This window comes from Peromyscus californicus, unplaced genomic scaffold (assembly GCF_007827085.1).
Source record: "Peromyscus californicus insignis strain IS unplaced genomic scaffold, ASM782708v3 Scaffold_17__1_contigs__length_78620276, whole genome shotgun sequence".
Classification (NCBI taxonomy): Eukaryota; Metazoa; Chordata; class Mammalia; order Rodentia; family Cricetidae; genus Peromyscus; species Peromyscus californicus.
The window spans coordinates 27309744-27330387 of NW_026294469.1; the positions used below are offsets into that span (position 1 = coordinate 27309744).

The 20644-nt window shown below is 46.5% G+C and overlaps 1 protein-coding gene across 14 annotated transcripts in view; it reads left to right on the top strand.

The window, feature by feature from the left end:
- The window catches only part of LOC128112735 (protocadherin gamma-C4), a 196304-nt gene that overhangs the window by 77079 nt on the left and 98581 nt on the right, over window positions 1-20644 (top strand). The window contains exon 1 of one of the 14 annotated variants that reach the window (XM_052742013.1): window positions 875-3458. The exons of 10 other annotated variants lie outside the window; for them this stretch is intronic. In XM_052742013.1, coding sequence (XP_052597973.1) covers window positions 1053-3458 — 2406 coding nt within the window. In that variant the 5' untranslated portion in view covers window positions 875-1052. Of the gene's footprint in view, window positions 1-874; window positions 3459-6924; window positions 9544-11307; window positions 14740-17014; window positions 19633-20644 lie in introns of those variants that run through there. 3 more of the 14 variants (XM_052741998.1, XM_052742005.1, XM_052742010.1) reach the window with 3 other exon arrangements.

The window sequence follows — 20644 nt, forward strand, 5'->3', positions numbered from 1 at the left end:
AACTTTATGTAATGGGCTCACTATGAGCTCGATTTCTCCAGTTTCCAAACTCACTACATTGTAATAGTGTAGTGCATGGGTAAAGAAATAATGTCTGTTTGTATTGCAAATAGCTAAGCATTTCCCCAGTAATTTTTTTAGAATGAATTAATGTAATATAAAGAGTAGGACAGAAACTACATAATTTGGAAATAAGAAAAGGAGGGACTAGCAGGCTGTACTATATTTGGGCTACATAACTGAGACAGTCTTCTCAAATGAGTATCTCCTAAAGAATGAATAAAGAGAATCTTGGCATTACCAGGAAGAAAGGACATCTGAGGAACGGGACAGATCTGCCCAACCACAAAAAATAATTTACAACAATACTGATGTTTCCAAACATTATGAAACAGCATTGATTACTTAGAAATATGGAAGAATTATGTAAATAAATAAAAGAGGAGTAAAAGTAGTTTCAATATAACATAGCCAACAAAGAAACAAATTTGTGAAAATAGTCAATAGGCTCCGATGGTAAGACTAATGCCTTATTAGTTATTAAATTCTCACTCAAAAGGGTAACACTTTGCTTTAGGTAAAAGCACAGTGAATGCACAAAGAATGGACCAATATATATAGGTTTGCATAAAAACAATGTGGCATTTCCAACAATCTTGAAAGAATAAAAAGATATATGAAAGAGGTTTAAAATCGGTTGTTCAATATGTGAGTATTAAAATATGACTTATTTAGTTAGACACAATCGTTCTATTATTAGTTGGGGGGGGGACTCCAAATAGCAGAGGCTGCAGTTTCCTACTGTGGACTCTGGGCGCCGCTGTTGGCCAGATTGGAGAGCTTGGAGCTCCACGACCTGCGCAGCCGCAGAGCGCTTTCCTGTCGCCCTTTCTCCGCCTTATCCTTTACACCGCTTCTTCCAAGCAAAAGAATCGTTTCGTGGACCAGAACTGACATCAAAGTCCATTTGGAGCCCGGAATATCCGCAGCACGGAGCTTCTTCGTAACCCGGCGTCTCCAGGCTGGTGAGCAAGCAAAGGGAAACCAGAAGGATGCGGGAGGGCGCTGCCGAGAGGCGCGGGGTGCAGAGGCGGCCAATGCTCCTTCCCTTCCTGCTGTCTTTGTTCTGCCCCGCGCTCTCTGAGCAGATCCGCTACAAGATCCCCGAGGAAATGCCCACCGGCTCAGTAGTGGGGAACCTCGCCAAGGACCTGGGCTTCAGTGTGCAGGAGCTACCGACGCGAAAGCTGCGTGTCAGTTCCAAGAAGCCTTACTTTAGTGTGAGCGCAACCAGCGGGGAGTTGCTAGTGAGCAGCAGGCTGGACAGGGAGCAGATTTGCGGAAAGAAGCCGGTGTGCGTTCTGGAATTTGAGGCTGTTGCTGAAAGTCCGTTGAACTTTTATCACGTGAGCGTGGAGCTTGAGGACATTAATGACCACATACCAAAATTCACGCACACTTCCTCAGAATTGCAAATAAGTGAGTCTGCACAACCAGGCACCCGATTTATATTAGAGGTAGCAGAAGATGCAGATATTGCCTTAAACTCGCTACAGAATTATAAACTCTCTCTTAGCCCTAGTTTCTCACTAGTGAACAAAGAAAAACAAGATGGTCGTAAATACCCGGAATTGGTGTTGGAGAAAACTTTAGACCGAGAGCAACAGAATTACTACCGATTAGTCCTGACTGCCTTAGACGGCGGGAATCCTCCCCTAAGTGGCACCACTGAGCTTCGGATTCAAGTGACTGATGCGAACGACAATCCTCCGGTGTTCAACCAGGAAGTGTACAGAGTCCGCCTTCCGGAAAACGTGCCACCAGGCACAACTGTGCTTCAGGTGACAGCTACCGACAAGGATGAGGGCGTGAATTCGGAGATTTCTTATTCCTTCTACAGAGATGGGCAAGTGTTTAGTCTCAATTCAAAGAGTGGAGAAATTACAACACAGAGGACACTGGATTTTGAAGAAATCAGAGAATATTCTATAATAGTGGAAGCGCGGGATGGTGGAGGCCTGGTTGCACAATGTACAGTTGAAATTAACATACAAGATGAAAATGACAACAGCCCAGAAGTTACAGTTGATTCTCTACTAGAAACGATTCTAGAAAACGCAGCGCCAGGAACACTAATTGCTTTGATCAAAATACACGACGGAGATTCTGGGGAAAACGGAGAGGTTAATTGTCGACTAGACGATGAAGTACCTTTTAAAATAATCCCTTCTTCCAAAAACTCATATAAACTAGTAACAGATAGACCCTTAGACCGAGAACTGACCCCAGAATACAATGTCACCATCACCGCCACTGACAGAGGCAAGCCACCCCTCTCCTCCAGCATAAAAGTCACCTTACACATTGGTGATGTCAATGACAACACTCCGCTTTTCCACCAGGCCTCCTACCTGGTGTTTGTAGCCGAGAACAACCGACCTGGAGCCTCCATCGCTCAAGTCAGCGCCTCTGACCCGGATTTGGGGTCCAATGGTCACATCTCCTACTCCATCATAGCCAGCGACCTGGAACCTAAATCGCTGTGGTCCTACGTGACCGTGAACGCGCAGAGCGGAGTGGTGTTCGCTCAGCGCGCCTTCGACCACGAGCAGCTGCGCTCCTTCCAGCTGACTCTGCAGGCGCGAGACCAGGGCTCGCCCGCGCTCAGCGCCAACGTGAGCATGCGCGTGCTGGTGGGCGACCGCAACGACAACGCACCGCGCGTGCTGTACCCCGCGCTCGAGCCCGACGGTTCCGCGCTTTTCGACATGGTACCGCGCGCCGCCGAACCCGGATACCTGGTCACTAAGGTGGTGGCGGTGGACGCAGACTCCGGACACAACGCCTGGCTGTCATACCACGTGCTGCAGGCCAGCGACCCCGGGCTCTTCAGCCTGGGGCTGCGCACTGGCGAGGTGCGCACAGCGCGTGCCTTGGGCGACAGGGACGCCGCGCGGCAGCGCCTGTTGGTTGGTGTGCGCGATGGTGGACAGCCGCCGCTCTCGGCTACAGCCACGCTGCACCTGATCTTTGCTGACAGCCTGCAGGAGGTCCTGCCAGACCTCAGTGACCACCCACTACCCCCTGACCCTCAAGCGGAGCTGCAGTTCTACTTGGTGGTGGCCTTGGCCTTGATTTCTGTGCTTTTCCTCCTGGCTGTGATTCTAGCCATCGTGCTTCGACTGCGACACTCCTCCAGCCCCTCTGCCTGGGGCTGCTTTCAGCCTGGGCTTTGTTCTGAGTCTAGACCTGTGGTTCCCCCCAACTACAGCGACGGTACTTTGCCGTATTCCTATAATCTGTACGGTGCACACGGCGGAAAGACAGAGTATAATTTCCTAAAATGTAGTGAGCCACTGAGTTCAGGACAAGGCCTTCTTTGCCCGGAGTCATCTGGGGCCTTGTTTCCACTTTGTGATTCCGGTGAGCCGACTTCCCACCCGGAACCTCTAACACCGGTGAGTTCCATTCCAACCCTTGCTTGTCTCTTCTTGAACTACACAACTATCTAATTTACATAGCAATACAGCACGTTTTCTGGTCTTGTGAATCCTCTTCAAAAAAATTAAAATGGTTCAGAAAGTTCTATTTTCTTTCATCAGTGAAGTGAGGTGAATTATGCTATAAAATAAGTTCCAGAAAGAAATTCAAAACGTTACAGGTTTACAGTGTAGTGAAATATCCACATAGTACCAAGAGGGTGTCCTGTTGGCTTCACAGCAAAATAAGTGGACAATGTTTTCTAAGTGGTTGAAATTTACCTGTTGATTTTCACTTTTTTGAGACCGAGTCTTGCTAGGTAACTTAGAGAATGGCCCTGATTCATGACTCACATAACTTCCAGGCTGGCCTGGAAGTTACTATACTGTGTGGCAGAGGCCAGCCTAGAACCGGAGATTCTCCTGCCTCAGTCTCCTGGAGGCTGGATTACAAGTCTGAGCCACCATTCTTTCTAATTTTATTATACATAGACAAGCATTAAATTTAGACTACATAATAATTTGCCAGGTGATGGCGGCACATGCCTTTAATGCCTGTATTCAGGGAGGCAGAGGCAGGTGGATCTGTTCTAGGCCAGCCTGGTCTACAGAGGGAGTCCTGGACAGCCAGAGCTCTGTTACACAAACTCTGTCTCAAAAAACAAAACAAACAACAAAAAAATACTTCATCCTTTAAGTATGAAGCTACACATTGGTATCTCCCTTCACTGATTTCACTAATGGTTCGCTTTCTTTGCATTTATTCCTGTGGTTAGCTTCCTAGACGCACCTAACAGTCATGGCTTTCTGACTCCCCTAAAAGTACACAAAAACTACTGTGTGTGTTTGTGGAATGAAGGGGAGTTGCTGAATTCTTCAGACTCATCTCACTGAGTTCTATGAGTTTGGGGGAACTGTGACATCCTGCAGAAAAGGAAAGGTTGGGGCTGGGATGCAGTGGTGTAGCACTACTTATGGGATGCTCTAGGCCCTCAGTTTGATGCCCACAATAGAAGGGGAAGATGACAGAAAGAAAGGAATTGAAGACGCTAACACTCCCATTTCTTTTGTTTTGGTTCTCTCTTTTATGTATATTATTCTATTTTTATTTTATGTGCTTGAGTGTTTTATCTACATGTACATCTGGACATCACTTGTATGGCTGGTACCCTTAGAGGCCAGAAAATGGAAAGTAATGGATCCCTGAAACTGGAGTTATAGACTGATGTGAGCTACCATGTGGGTGCTGGGAATTGAACCTGGGTCCTCTGGGAGAGCAGCCAGTGCTCCTAACTGCTGAGCCATCTCTTTAGTCCCTTCCTCTGATTCTTTTTTGTCTTGTTTTAGTTTGGTTTTGGGTTTTTGTTTTCTGAAACAAGGTTTCTCTGTGTAGTCTTGGCTGTTCTGGAACTCATTCTGTAGACCCGGCTGGCCTCTGCCCCCTGAGTGCTGGGATTAAAGGTGTGCACCACCACCACCTGGCTGCCTTCCTCTGATTCTTGACATATAATCTTTGAGAAGGGAAGGGCGAGGGGAAAACACTGGATTCATCTTATAATTTGAAGCCACAAAGGTTTTCCCACCATCCTTGTAGTGAGTTCTGAGTTTTTGCTTCTTACAGGCAAAAGCTACTTTTAGGTATGAATACAAAACTGCCATTTCATACTTACTATGTCTTTGCTTGGTTTCCTCTGGCAGTCATAATTTCATAAATGACATCCTTAAAAACATATTTCTTCTTCACATAACACCACTTACCATTTACTTCTTAGTAGTAAATATTCATTCTGTATTTTGTGTTCTTTTCCTAAATTATTACTTAAATTTAAATGGCCTTTAGAATAAGAAATGTATGACCACTTTAAAATTGAATAATCTAGGCAAGTTCTTTTCTACTGGGCCACTTCTCAGCCCTTGAAACTGTATGAGGGTTGGGGATACAGCTCAGCTCAATGGTAGAACACTCACCTAGCATGCTGAGGTTCAAGGTTCCATCCCCAGCAACACACACACACACACACACACACACACACACACACACACACACTTGATGAAGGATTGAAATTGAAACTTGTTTTTTTTCCAAATGTTAATTTTTACTTTCCCAATACCTGTACATGCATCATGTATTCACATCAAAAGCTAAATCCTTTGTGAACTAGTGGAAAAATTTAAATAGTTACATGAATGTGAAATTTAAAACCTCAATCCTGTCTGGCCCTAGTGACAGCACATCTTTTGTCCCAACACTTGGGAGGCAGAGGCAGGCAGATCTCTGTGAGTTTGAGGCCAGCCTGGACTACAGAGTGAGTTCCAGAACAGCCAAGGGCTACACAGTGAGACCTAGTGTTTAAAAGCGTGCGCGCGCACGCACTCGCGCGTGTGCACACACACACACACACACACACACACACACACCTTTGTCTTGTTAAGATTTTAACATTAATAGGTAAGGTAAGAAAAATGTATAAATATTGTCCAAGTAAAATTATTTATATAACACAAAAGCTTTTTAACTACTAATTTTATCATTGAAATGAATAAATATTATGTTTTCAAAATGGATAATCCATCTGTATACTCATTCAGTGTAATTATGAGCCATGCTTGGTGGCACATGCCTTCAATGCCAGCACACTGGAGGCAGAAACAGGAGGATCTCTGAATTTGAGGCCAATCTAGTTTATATAGTGGATCCAGGACAGCCAGGGCTACATAATGAGGTCCTGCCAGAAAAAAACGGAACCCATATAATTATGAAATGAACATGTGTATCATACATGTGTAAAGGGAATATGAATGTTGTATAACTTTCATATCAAAATTACCTCTAAAACTTGTAAAGACATATGCAAAACAAAACACCATAAAAATAAAAGTATAACAACTTAGAGTGTATACAAACCAAAATTTTAAATGAATTAGGTTAATGTTAAGCCGAAATGTTTGGGGAATTAATGCAAAAATATCATCCCACTTCATTTACAACTCAGACATCCACAATGGTCATTGCTTTTGAAGTATAAATGCTAGAAAATCTTAAATCACAATAAGAAGCGAGTACTATTTTCTTTATCAATCATCAATAATCAAATATTTCATGGGGGCACACGAGTAGAACCAAGTACTCCGGAGGCTGAGGCAGGAGGATTGCTTGATCAAGATCAGCCTAAGCGACTCCATTTCTGTAAGACACTTTCTCGAAAGAACAAAAGGAGGGAAGGAGGAAAGAAGGGGTGGAGGAAGAAAGAAACAAAGAAAGAAGAAAAACGAAGAAAGAAAGATGGGGAAGGGGGAAGGGAGTGGGGAGGAAGAGGGGTTGAGAAAGGAACAGAGGGAAGGAAGGGATGTAATGTTTGGGATGGTGTAGTAACGATTTAGGACTCTGAGCGCCGCTGTTCACCAACTGAAAGAAAAACTCCGCGCTCCATCCGGATTTTCACGTCAGCAACTACACAAAGCCCTGCGTATCCTACAAACTGGCTCCCGGACTATAGCAACAATCAACCTTTTAACTTGGGGCGCTCTGACTTTCTCCTGAGGAATGAGTATCATCGGACAGCTGTAGGAAGAAAAGAAGAGCCTAGGGAGTAAGTGGGCACAAAGGGAATTCTGAGAAAATTCCGTAGCAAAAGCAGCAATGGCTGCCGGGGCCAGACGCCCGCCCTGCGGAAGACTCGCCCTCCTGTGCGCGCTGCTGGGGATGCTGTGGGAGGCCAGCGCCAGGCAGATCCGCTATTCAGTGCCGGAAGAGACAGAAAAGGGCTATGTAGTGGGAAATATCTCTAAGGACCTGGGACTGGAGCCCCGTGAGCTCGCGGAGCCCGGAGTCCGCCTCATCTCCAAAGGTAAGACCCAGCTTTTCTCTCTGAGCCCGCGAAGCGGCAGCTTGGTCACCGCGGGGAGGATAGACCGGGAGGAGCTGTGCGCCCAGAGCATGCCCTGTCTCCTAAACTTTAAAGTCCTGGTTGAAGACAGAGTGAAACTTTATGGGGTGGAAGTAGAGGTGCTTGATATCAACGACAATGCGCCGAAATTTGAGGCCGAAAACTTGGTAGTAAAAATCAATGAAATCGCTGCCCCTGGAGCACGGTATCCACTCCCAGAAGCGTTTGATCCAGATGTGGGCGTGAACTCCCTCCAGAGTTACCAGCTCAGCCCCAACCAACACTTCTCTCTCCACCTGCAAACCGGAGATGATGGAACTATAAACCCAGAGCTGGTGCTGGAGCGCACCCTGGACCGAGAGGAAGAGCCCATTCACCACCTGGTCCTCACCGCCTCCGATGGCGGCGACCCGCGCCGCTCCAGCACAGCGCTCATCCAGGTCACAGTGTTGGATACAAACGACAATGCCCCTGTTTTCGACCAACCGGTTTACCGCGTGAAAGTCCTTGAGAACGTGGCCCCGGGCACCCTGCTGCTCACAGTGAGAGCTAGCGACCCGGATGAGGGTGCCAATGGGAAAGTGACATATAAATTCCGGAAAATTAATGACAAGCAGTCCATTATGTCATTCCATCTTCATGAAAACACCGGAGAAATGACAGTAGCGAAAACTCTGGACTATGAAGAATGTTCACTGTATGAAATGGAAATTCAGGCTGAAGATGGTGGGGGGCTGAAAGGGCGGACCAAAGTGGTAATTATGGTAGAAGATGTAAACGACAATCGGCCAGAAGTGACCATTACATCTCTGTTTAGCCCGGTGAGGGAAGATGCGCCTCCAGGGACGGTAATCGCTCTTTTCAATGCACATGACCAAGACTCAGGGAAGAATGGTCAAGTTGTCTGTTCCATCCCGGAGAACGCCTCTTTTAAGTTAGAAAACTCAGTAGATGATTACTATAGGTTGTCGACAGCCCAGACTCTTGATCGAGAAAAAGCTTCCGAGTACAACATCACAGTGACCGCAACAGACAGAGGAACCCCATCCATGTCCACAGAGATTCACATCACCCTGTATGTAGCTGACATCAATGACAATCCACCTGCCTTCTCTCAAACCTCCTACTCAGTCTACCTCCCTGAAAACAACCCCCGAGGCACCTCCATCTTCTCAGTTACCGCCCACGACCCCGATGACAAGGAGAACGCTAAGATTACTTACGCTTTGGTGGAAAACACCATGCAGGGAGCACCACTCTCCTCCTACGTCTCCATTAACTCTGACACTGGTGTGCTCTATGCTCTGCAATCCTTTGACTATGAGCAGTTTCGAAATCTGCAAATGCAGGTGACGGCAAGTGACAGCGGCCATCCACCACTCAGCAGCAATGTGTCCCTGACTGTGTTTCTGTTGGATCAGAATGACAATGCTCCCAAGATCCTGTACCCCTCCCTCCCAACTGATGGCTCCACCGGGGTGGAGCTGGCTCCCCGCTCAGCAGAGGCCGGATATCTAGTGACCAAAGTAGTGGCAGTGGACAAAGACTCTGGACAGAATGCTTGGTTGTCCTACCGTCTGATCAAGGCTAGTGAGCCTGGACTTTTCACAGTGGGGCTCCGCTCAGGGGAAGTACGCACAGCTCGGACCCTGCTAGACAGAGATGCACTCAAGCAAAGCCTCGTGGTAGCTGTTCAGGATCATGGTCAGCCCCCTCTTTCTGCTACCATCACTCTGACAGTGGCTGTGGCAGACAGCATCCCGGACATCCTGGCTGACTTGGGCAGTATCAACACTCCTGTGGACCCTGATTCTGATATCACGCTCTACCTGGTAGTAGCAGTTGCTGTGGTCTCCTGTGTCTTCCTAGTCTTTGTGCTTGTGCTGCTGGCCCTTAGGCTAAGGCGCTGGCACGCTTCGCATCTGCTGCAGGCTACAACGGGTGGATTGACTGGGGTGCCACCCTCACATATTGTGGGTGTGCAAGGGGTTCAAGCTTTCCTACAGACCTATTCTCAAGAGTTTTCCCTCACACCTGACTCTGGGAAGAGTCACCTGATCTTCCCGCAGCCCAACTATGCAGACACACTCATCAGCCAGGAGAGCTGTGGGAGAAGTGAGGCCTTGTGCGGTTCAGTTGAGTCCAAGTTTCCTATTGATGACACTCCTTTGGTTCCTGTGAGTTTTGGGTTTTCCCCTTTATTGTTTATGATAATTACTTCTCTGCTTTCATGTTGCATAAGTTGATAGTTAAGTATTTGTAACCACTCAAGTTTTCACTGAGTCTAGGCTTTCAGTTTATTGGTCAGACATCGCTGATGTGATTTCACTTTCTTATCACGAAACTCTTGTCAATGGGGGCAGTTCTTATTATCCTGCATGGATGGGGCTGTTTGGATAGAGCTCCTTGGTTGGTCACAGTGGCTCTCTACTCTCTCTTCAGCTGGAGTTCTCTTCCTGACATTAATTGATCATTATTCCTAATGCCCCTCATTGTAGCTCCTGCTCCTAATACGGTTTCTAGTGCGACACTTTTGTAAGGGTAAACTAATAAGTGCCCCTTTCTCAGAGAAACAGCTGAAAACCCACAGTCTCTGCCCCCCCCCCCATTTCTATTTCTATGACAGGAAAATACCTCGATGAACTGTTTTTCAGACTGTAAGTTTGTAGAAAGTATTTGTGCTTAAAGATCTTTTTTGAGGGTGAGTCAAGCTTCAGCTATCATTTCCAAACCCCAGCAAAGCCCTTTTTGCCTTTTCTTCTTTTAATGATGAAAATTATAGCATTCTTTATGGTAATAGCATTAAAGGCTTGGGTTTCCTAATGCTATAGTATCAAGTTATGGAAAACAGCTTGACACTCTTCTTTCAAGTGTATGCTTGCCTAAGAGAAGTTGCTAATATGGGGAATTAAAATTTTGTCAAATACGGGGAATTAAAATTTTGGCTCCGGCTCAATTCTCCAATCTCAGGGAGTAGCAAGGATGTAAGTGAGAAACTGGTCTCAGGACATGCTGCAGTAGATTCTGAAAAGATTTTCCTGGATTTTAGCTATTAGGAAAAATAATGTATTACTTGGTTTTTAAACATAAGGCCAGAGTTCAAGTAACAAATGGCATGCAGGAGAACACTTGATCGTAACTCTGGAGCATTGCTCATTGGTTTAGGAGTTGCCTATCCTGTGTGAGACACTCAGTTTAACCTGTGTCTGCAAAAAGAAAGGGAAAGAAACAAAACTTTCAATTGTCTATTCTAAGCCTGGTGCATGCCTTTAATCCCAGCATTTGGGAGGCAGAGGCAGGCAGATCTCAGTGTGTTTAAGGCCAGTCTGGTCTACAGAGTGAGTTCCAGGACAGCCAGGTCTTCGTAGAGACACTGTCTAAGTTCTTTTTCTATTGTAAACTTGTGTTGCATAGATAGGTTGCTGACTGCTGGTGTTTCTATGGACATAGAGGGTTTTGTATATAATAATGAGTTTAATATATCTAGACATTGGTATTATGATGTATAATGGATATCTAATATGATATATAGACATTTTAATTTCTTCAAGCATTTTTTTAATACTACAGGTGTGGTTCAGGGCTAGAGTTGTACACAGCTCTGGGTTCAATCTGCATCACCTTAAAAACAAAATAAAAGAAACCCCTCTCTTCTGTATGCTAATAGAAGGAAGTAAGAGTTCTTTGAGAATCTTATTTTCTACTCATGCAGTATGGGGATTTTTCAAATTTCTCTTCTGAGGAGTCATATTTATATTTAAATCCATGAGTATAAAATGCATGTTCATTTTGGGAAAACATAACATAGATACTCATGATGCATGTATCTATGACATGGTAAGTAGATAACAGTCTACACAAAACTTCACTTCTCTTTTCAACGTTTATTAGCATATATTAATGACGACATTTTCATACATGTGTGTGATGTGTTTCAATCACACTCACTCTCCCATTGCCACCCCTTACCTCCACCCCACTTCCTCTTCCCTTTCCTCTTCCCAACTAGCCCCGCTCCAATGGTCACGCCTTCCATGAGTTTTTTATCGGAGTGGTTTACAGGAGCACAGGTGAGGATAATTTTGTTTTGTCTTGGTTTGGTTTCGTTGGCATTTTGATTCAGGGTCCCGTTATATCTCCCAGGCTAATCTTGAACTCTTCACCTTGTGGTTGGAGACACATGATTTCACACCCACCTGTCCCTTAGCTAAAAAACCACAACATAGGTAACTGGATTGCTGACTGAGAAGACCGTGGGAAATGGTCAATTCCAATGCTCTTAAACTATGTGTGTAGATAACAGGTTGTAGAACATAAGTAGGCTGGAAAATGAAATAACTGGTAATTTTGTCTCCTTTTAAAAAGGAAGTGTTAAAGTACACTACATATCTTCCAAGTTTATCCTGAATATCCAGAAAGTTCAATACACACTACACAAAAATGGGCCTTATGTTCATCACTGTTGAAGTTGGTTAGTCTGATCTGTACGTGAAGATTCACAACATAATACATAATATTCTGTAGTGTGGTATACGTTTCAAATTATATATAATTGTCTTTAAAGCGGTTAAACATGTAAGTATCCACTGTAATCCTGTAGTAAGATTAAATTTCGCGGCTATTTCATAGCTGCATGTTCAGAGCAATATCTACATTTTGGAAAAGGATTTCTAAACAAAATAGATTGCAATTCCACTCGAAGCCTCTGGGCGCCGCTGTCGGCCAGTGCAGAGCAAGCTCCAACGCCCGGGATCCCTCAGTCTCTAGGCTGGAATTTCCTGCGCAGAAACGAATACACTCCAAAGGGAACTCTCGCTCACAGAGACTAAGACACCGATTTCCAGCCCCAAACTGGGGTCCGGCTGTACGGGGACAGATGCACCTCCGCCTCGGAAGACCGCACTCTAGCATACTGTGAAGATCCGAAGACCTAGAGAGAACCCGAGTCAGCAATGGGAGGGAGCTGCGCGCAGAGACAGCGCCCCGGCCGCCCGCAGGTACTGTTTACCCTGCTGCTGCTGCCTTTGTTCTGTCCCGCGCTGGGCCAGTCGGTCCGCTACTCCATCCCCGAGGAGCTGGACCGCGGCTCTGTGGTGGGGAACCTCGCCAAGGATCTGGGGCTCAGTGTCCTGGAAGTATCTGCAAGGAAACTGCGGGTTAGCGCTGAGAAGCTGCACTTCAGTGTGGACGCGGAGAGCGGGGATTTACTGGTGAAGGACCGCATAGACCGCGAGCAGATATGCAAAGAGAGAAGAAAGTGTGAGTTGCAGTTGGAAGCCGTGCTGGAAAACCCCTTGAATATTTTTCACGTCGTTGTGGAGATTGAGGATGTTAACGACCATGCTCCTCAATTCGAGAAGAAAGAGACGCGTTTAGAAATTCTAGAATCTGTGTCGGTTGGTACACGAATACCCCTTGAGCCTGCCACTGACCCCGACATAAATTTCAACTCAATTAAAGATTACCAGATAAGCTCCAACCCTTTTTTCTCATTAATGGTTAGAGTTAATCCTGATGGCGGCAAAAGCCCGGAGCTGTCTCTTGAGAAACTCCTAGACAGGGAAGAACAGAGGTCTCATCGCTTGATACTGACTGCCTTGGATGGAGGGGACCCGCCTCGCAGTGCTACCACTCAAATAGAAATATCTGTAAAGGACATCAATGACAACCCTCCAGTGTTCAGCAAAGAAGAATATAGGATCAGTGTTAGTGAAAATCTGCCCCCAGGGTCCTCCGTATTGCAAGTGACAGCCACTGATGAGGATGAGGGCCTCAATGCTGAGATAAATTACCACTTTCGGAGCACTGCCCAGAGCACAAGACACGTGTTCTCTCTAGATGAGAAAACAGGCGTGATTAAGAACAACCAGCCATTGGATTTTGAAGATGTAGAAAGATACACCATGGAAGTGGAAGCGAAGGATGGAGGTGGTCTCTCTACACAGTGTAAAATCATCATAGAAGTCCTAGATGAAAACGACAACAGCCCAGAAATAATCATCACCTCTCTTTCTGAACGTATCTTGGAGAATTCTCCTCCGGGAGTGGTGGTGGCCCTCTTCAAAACGCGAGATCGGGATTTCGGAGGAAACGGAGAAGTGACGTGTGACATAGGCAAAGACCTGCCTTTCAAGATCCATGCTGCTTCTAGCAACTACTACAAGTTAGTAACAAATGGAGCCATAGACCGAGAGCAGAACCCACAGTACAATGTCACCATCTCTGCCACGGACAGGGGCAAGCCACCCCTTTCTTCCAGTACAACCATCACTCTGCACATCACCGACGTCAATGATAACGCCCCGGCTTTCCAGAAGTCTTCTTACATAGTCCACGTGGCGGAGAACAACCCACCTGGCGCCTCCATCGCTCAAGTCAGCGCCTCTGACCCGGATTTGGGGTCCAATGGTCACATCTCCTACTCCATCATAGCCAGCGACCTGGAACCTAAATCGCTGTGGTCCTACGTGACCGTGAACGCGCAGAGCGGAGTGGTGTTCGCTCAGCGCGCCTTCGACCACGAGCAGCTGCGCTCCTTCCAGCTGACTCTGCAGGCGCGAGACCAGGGCTCGCCCGCGCTCAGCGCCAACGTGAGCATGCGCGTGCTGGTGGGCGACCGCAACGACAACGCGCCGCGCGTGCTGTACCCCGCGCTCGAGCCCGACGGTTCCGCGCTCTTCGACATGGTACCGCGCGCCGCCGAACCCGGATACCTGGTCACTAAGGTGGTGGCGGTGGACGCGGACTCCGGACACAACGCCTGGCTGTCGTACCACGTGCTGCAGGCCAGCGATCCCGGGCTCTTCAGCCTGGGCCTGCGCACTGGCGAGGTGCGCACAGCGCGTGCCTTGGGCGACAAGGACGCCGCGCGGCAGCGCCTGTTGGTTGGTGTTCGCGATGGTGGACAGCCGCCGCTCTCGGCTACAGCCACGCTGCTGCTAGTGTTCGCTGACAGCCTGCAGGAGGCCCTGCCAGACCTCAGTGACCACCCACTACCCCCTGACCCTCAAGCGGAGCTGCAGTTCTACTTGGTGGTGGCCTTGGCCTTGATTTCTGTGCTTTTCCTCCTGGCTGTGATTCTAGCCATCGCGCTTCGACTGCGACACTCCTCCAGCCCCTCTGTCTGGGGCTGCTTTCAATCTGGTCTTTGCTCTAAGACTAGGCCAGGGGTTCCTCTCAATTACAGCGAGGGGACTCTGCCTTATTCCTACAATCTGTGCGTTGGGCATACGGGAAAGGCGGAGTTAAATTTCCTGAAATGCAGCGCACCTTTGCCTTCTGCTGAAGAAGTAGTTTGCGGTAGTTCTCCTGGGGCTTTAATTCCTCTTCACGTTGGGGATGATTTGACTACACATCCCGAGACTCTAACACCGGTAAGTTTCGTTTTATTCTTTAATAATCCTAGTTTCTCTTATTTCAGCCACAGTAACTTCGTTTTCGTATCCAGGTTCATATTTGAAAAATTGGTAGCTAACTGCCACCGCGTCTTCTCAATGGTGAAATAACGACCTTTTGTTCATAAGTTAATCTATCCTTCAGTGAAAAAAAAAGTTAACAAATTGGAGCTATCTTGTAAGGCTCCGGTTGGCAAACAAAAGCAGTAAACGTCTTGGGGCTGGAGAGATGGTTCAAGGGTGAAGAGCACTGTTGTTCCTGCAGGGGACAGGCATTCGGTTTCCAGCACCCCCAGTGGCTCACAACCATCCGCCACTGTAGTTCCAGGGCACGAGAGAATCTGACACCGTCTTCTGACTTCCTTGTGCTCCAGGCATGCACATGGTACGCGTTCATATACGAGGGCCAAACACTCATACATATAATAAATATAATAGTCTTGACGTCTAACCAAATAAATGAGTAGCCTACCCAAACTTGCTACTTACATGAATTTATGCATCTAATTTATATGTTTTAGTGTCTAAAATGTTTAAAGCGTGCTGAACTGTCAGAACGGTGCTCCTTTCCAGGAAAATATTCATTGTAAATCATTTCTGCTGCATTTGGGTGTCTCCATTTATTTTTCACTTTTTTTTCTCTACCCTTGAGAGGTGATTGGGACATCGGCTAACAGATCTTCCAACTTCTGTTCAGTGGCAGATGCTTCTCTTGGGAGGAGACTTGAAGTTTTGTTCACATTCTCAAGGTTTTGTGGTCCCCAAAAGTTAGTGTAACTGCCCGAGAGGGATTTTCTCCTCTACATCAGTTCTTCCAGCTTTATTATTCTCCTCCCTTTTCTTAGAACTGCTTTTGCACATTTTCTCAATCTCTTCCTCTACATCGAAAGGAATGATTTCCAAGAACACTGTGAGATGCTTTTGTCTTTTTGCTTTCAATCTGTTTGTGATTTAAGATCTTTGAAAAAAAAAAGACAAAATTTACAGTTGGGTCTGGCCATTACCTACCTAGAATTCCAATGGTCAGGGGATAAGACCTGCCTCTCAGAACTATAACAAAATATTTGAAGAATGCCACACTGACTGAAACACTTTTAAACACCCTGTTTCCTCTGTAAAAGAAGTAAACCTGTGACTCCTTCTGGGTGTGGGTGGCAGGCAAAACTCCAAATTCGTAGTCCACCTTCTTCACACTACCAGATAAGCTGCCTATGAGAAGACATTGTTAATATTGGTATTAATGCTCTGATACAATAAGATACTTGGTATAGGGCTGGAGAGATGGCTCAGTGGTTAAGAGCACTGGCCGCTCCCCCAGGAGCTCCTGAGTTCAATTCCCAGCAACCACATGGTGGCTCACAACCATCTGTAATGAGATCTGGTGCCCTCTTCTGACATAAAGGTGTACATGCAGATAGAGAACTGATAGACAAAATAAATAAATCTTTTGAAAAAAAAGATACTTGGCATAAAAACTTATTCACAACTCTACCTCAGGGTTAGGCGTTTACCTCAAGTGTAGAGTATTTGCCTCACATCCTTTGATTCTCTACACTGGAAAAAAATCACATCACTGTATCTTTGGTTTTGTTTCTGGGGCCTGAAATGCTTGTAACATCTTTGTCTTCCCATTACAGCACACTTTGGTAGGCAACCATACAATTTGCTCCTTTTACTTTCTAATTATTTGATGAGTTCATTTCTAAATAGCCTAATTAAATTTTCAATAACAATCCTATGTAAGAAAAAGTACATTTTTAAAAATCATTAATAATAGACTATCTTGTCAGCCTCTTACAGGGTTATAAACTAAACAACATAATCAAATTAAAGAAAATAAAAATCTTTCAAAGTGAATTTTATCAAAAGGAGTATAATTGTCTTCATGTGAATGAATATAAAAGTTGTGAGATTTTATCAAAACAAAAATAAACATTATGTTTTAAGTAAGTATGTTCCTGTTGGAAATAAGTTGTAAGTATTATCAATTTAACTTATTACACTTCCCAGTAACCTACGAGTTGAGAAGGGCTCGGATGTAGCTCAGTGGTGGAGAACTTGTCTACCATGTATGAAGCCCTTATTTCAATCTCACACCCTTTAAAAAGAATGAACAGAGAAATCAAAGATCAATATAAAATAAAACAACTCAGCAGATGCATTTGCTGAGATTCTGTAGTGGGTGCAGTAACTTCTTCAGACTCTGAGCGCCGCTATTCACCTACGAAGAGCAAAACGCCGCCAGAGCTCAGTCGGGATTCTCAGGGTCCAAAGGCTTAAAGCCTCTCAGTTCCCGCAAACCGGCTCCTGGGCTGCAACGAAAATCACCCAGGAATTTAAGGTGCTCCATCTGAGACTCCTGAGGCCACAGAAAGAAGAAAAGAATCGGGTAAAACACACAGCGCGCCCGGCTGATCGGCGAGAGCTTTGAGAAAATTCCGTGGTCAGGAGACAATGGCCGCACAAAGGAATCTCTTAGAGCGCACCAAACTGGTCCTCCTTTTCCTGTGGATGCCCTGGGAGTCCGCAGCTCGGCAGATCCGCTACTCCGTTCCTGAAGAACTAGAGAAAGGCTCTTTTGTGGGCAACATCTCCAAGGACCTGGGGCTGGAGCCCCGCGAGCTGGCGGAGCGCGGGGTCCGCATCGTCTCCAGAGGTAGGTCGCAGCTTTTCTCTCTGAACCCGCGAAGCGGCAGCTTGGTCACTGCAGGCAGGATAGACCGGGAGGAGCTCTGCGCCCAGAGCGCGCCCTGTCTCGTCAGCTTTAACATCCTTGTGGAAGACAGGGTGAAACTTTTCGGGATAGAGATAGAGGTAACGGATGTCAATGACAATGCGCCAAAATTCCAAGCAGAAACTCTAGATGTAAAAATTAATGAAAACGTCGCATCAGGGATGCGTTTTCCTCTCCCGGAAGCTATTGATCCGGATGTGGGCGTGAACTCTCTGCAGAGCTACCAGCTCAGCCCCAGTAAGCACTTCTCCCTAGGCTTTCAGAGCGCTGCTAATGGCGTCAAGTACCCGGAGCTCGTGCTGGAGCACGCCCTAGATCGTGAGGAAGAGGCCATTCACCACCTGGTCCTAGTGGCCTCTGACGGGGGTAATCCTTCCAGATCAGGCACGGTCCTCATCACTGTGACTGTCTTTGATGCAAATGACAATGCTCCAGTCTTCACCTCGCCTGAATACCGAGTGAATATTCCAGAGAACTTGCCTGTGGGCACTCCGCTGCTAAAAGTGACTGCCACCGACAAAGACCAAGGCGCCAATGGAGAAGTGACATACTCCTTCCGAAAATTACAGGACACACAACTGTTGAAATTCCAACTAGACAAAAGTACTGGGGAAATAAAAATATCTGAAAATCTAGATTACGAAGAAATGAGTTTCTATAAAATAGAAATCCAAGCTGAAGATGGAGGGGCCTATCTTGCAACTGCGAAGGTGTTGATTACAGTAGAAGATGTAAACGACAACAGCCCGGAGGTGACCATCACCTCTCTCTTTAGTCCAGTGGTTGAAGACTCGCCTGTGGGAACTGTCATAGCCCTTTTGAACGTGCATGATTTAGACTCTGGGCAGAATGGAGAGGTAACCTGTTCCCTCTCAGGGAATCTGCCATTTAAATTAGAAAAGTCCATTGACAGTTACTATAGACTGGTGACAGAAAGAGCCCTTGACAGGGAGCAGGTGTCCTCTTACAACATCACAGTAACAGCCGCGGATGGGGGAAACCCGCCTTTGTCAACCAAAGCTCACTTCACTCTGCACGTGGCGGACATCAACGACAACCCACCCACCTTCTCTCAGGTCTCCTACTTTACCTATATCCCAGAGAACAACCCCAGGGGCGCCTCCATCTTCTCAGTGACCGCCCTGGATCCAGATAGCAAAGAGAACGCCCAGATCGTTTACTCTCTGGCTGAAGACACCATTGAGGGGGCTCCACTTTCTTCCTACATATCCATCAACTCAGACACTGGCATCCTGTATGCGCTCTGGTCCTTTGACTATGAGCAGTTCCGTGAACTGCGGGTGCAGGTGACTGCCAGTGACAGCGGGAAGCCTCCCCTCAGCAGTAATGTGTCATTGACCCTGTTCGTGCTGGATCAGAATGACAACTCTCCGGAAATCTTGTACCCCACTCCACCCACCGATGGCTCTACTGGGGTAGAGCTTGCTCCCCGATCAGCAGAGTTGGGCTATCTGGTGACGAAGGTGGTGGCGGTGGACAGAGACTCGGGACAGAACGCCTGGCTGTCCTATCGCCTGCTCAAGGCCAGCGAACCAGGGCTCTTCTCGGTGGGGCTGCACACGGGCGAGGTGCGCACCGCGCGGGCTCTGCTGGACAGAGATGCGCTCAAGCAGAGTCTGGTGGTGTCTGTGCAGGACCACGGCCAGCCCCCTCTCTCCGCCACGGTCACTTTGACTGTTGCAGTAGCCGACAGCATCCCTGATGTTCTGGCGGACTTGGGCAACCTGGAGCCACCGCAGGACTCTGAAGCCTCAAGCCTCACCCTCTACCTAGTCGTGGCAGTGGCAGCGGTCTCCTGTGTTTTTCTCGCCTTTGTCATTGTGTTGTTGGCTCTCAAACTTCGGCGCTGGCACGAGTCTCACGCGCTTCAGTCTTCCAGAGATGGATTGGGTGGCCTGCCTGCCTCTCAGTATGTGGGCGTGGACGGGGTGCGCGCTTTCTTGCAGACCTATTCGCACGAGGTTTCCCTAACTGCTGATTCGCGCAAGAGTCACCTGATCTTCCCGCAGCCCAACTACGCAGACACGCTCATCAGCCAGGAGAGCTGCGAGAAAAAAGATCCTTTGTCTCTGTTAGATGATTCCAAGTGCCCTGTAGAAGATGCCCCTCTGGTGCCAGTGAGTGCTGATTTTACCTTTTCTTTAAACAATTATGGTCAGATCTACATTTAGGCTTGAATTCAGGTGGTGGGAATATTAGATCTCCACTTTTTTAAAACCACTTCGCTGGGTTCCGGCGACACTTGCCTCTCGCTAAAACATTAAAGAGCAGAATCTGGTGGTTAAGACTGTTTGGAAACTGTCATGAAAATCACCCAGATTGCCTTAAGGTTGTTGTGAATAGCCATGCAGAACCTTGTGTTGCTGAGTACAACATTGGCGGTTCCTAACAGGGAACTTCCTACGGAAGTGTCTGTTGATTTATGTGTCCTCCTCACGGGCCATGTGCTGCGACCCTACCGCTTTAGACAGCTCTTTTGAAGGCAAGTGTGTCAAAATTAGGTAACGTCAGAATCAAATGCATTAGCCCCACCAGATACACAAGCCACATCCAAGGCTGTTCACTGCAGTTCTTTAAGGACAAAGTCAGTATGTCTTTGCAGTTATATTTTTCAAACAATACCTTATATACTCCTTAGAGATTTTAAGTTATTCATTGATATTCAATCAACAATTCATAACTACGTGCTTAGAATCTTTATAAGCAAAATCATACCCATATGGCTTTCCTTTTGCATATAATTATGTAACCTCTTACTATATAAGAGATACAGCCTTTTAATTTGACTTTCCTTGCCCAATGAGGATTCTAAGAATTTATACGGTTAAATTGAGATTTTGGATTCTCTTTGTCTTTTTTTTTCTTCAAAATTAAACATGCAAGTAATTAAGGCTAACATGTAAATATGGATTGGGGGTGGGTAATGTCTGTGTTCCCAAGAACAGAAGCTAAACATGTGTGATAAGGGTATTTCTCTTTAATGTAGAAGAAAACTCAGAGGAAATGTAAAAGCACTGGGACTGAACTTTCAAATAAACTAAGAGCTAAGAGCAAAGGAAGAAAAGGCAGTTCTGCAGGGGAGTCAGAATTTAAGCAAAGATGGACATGAAACCCTTCTAAATCAATGAT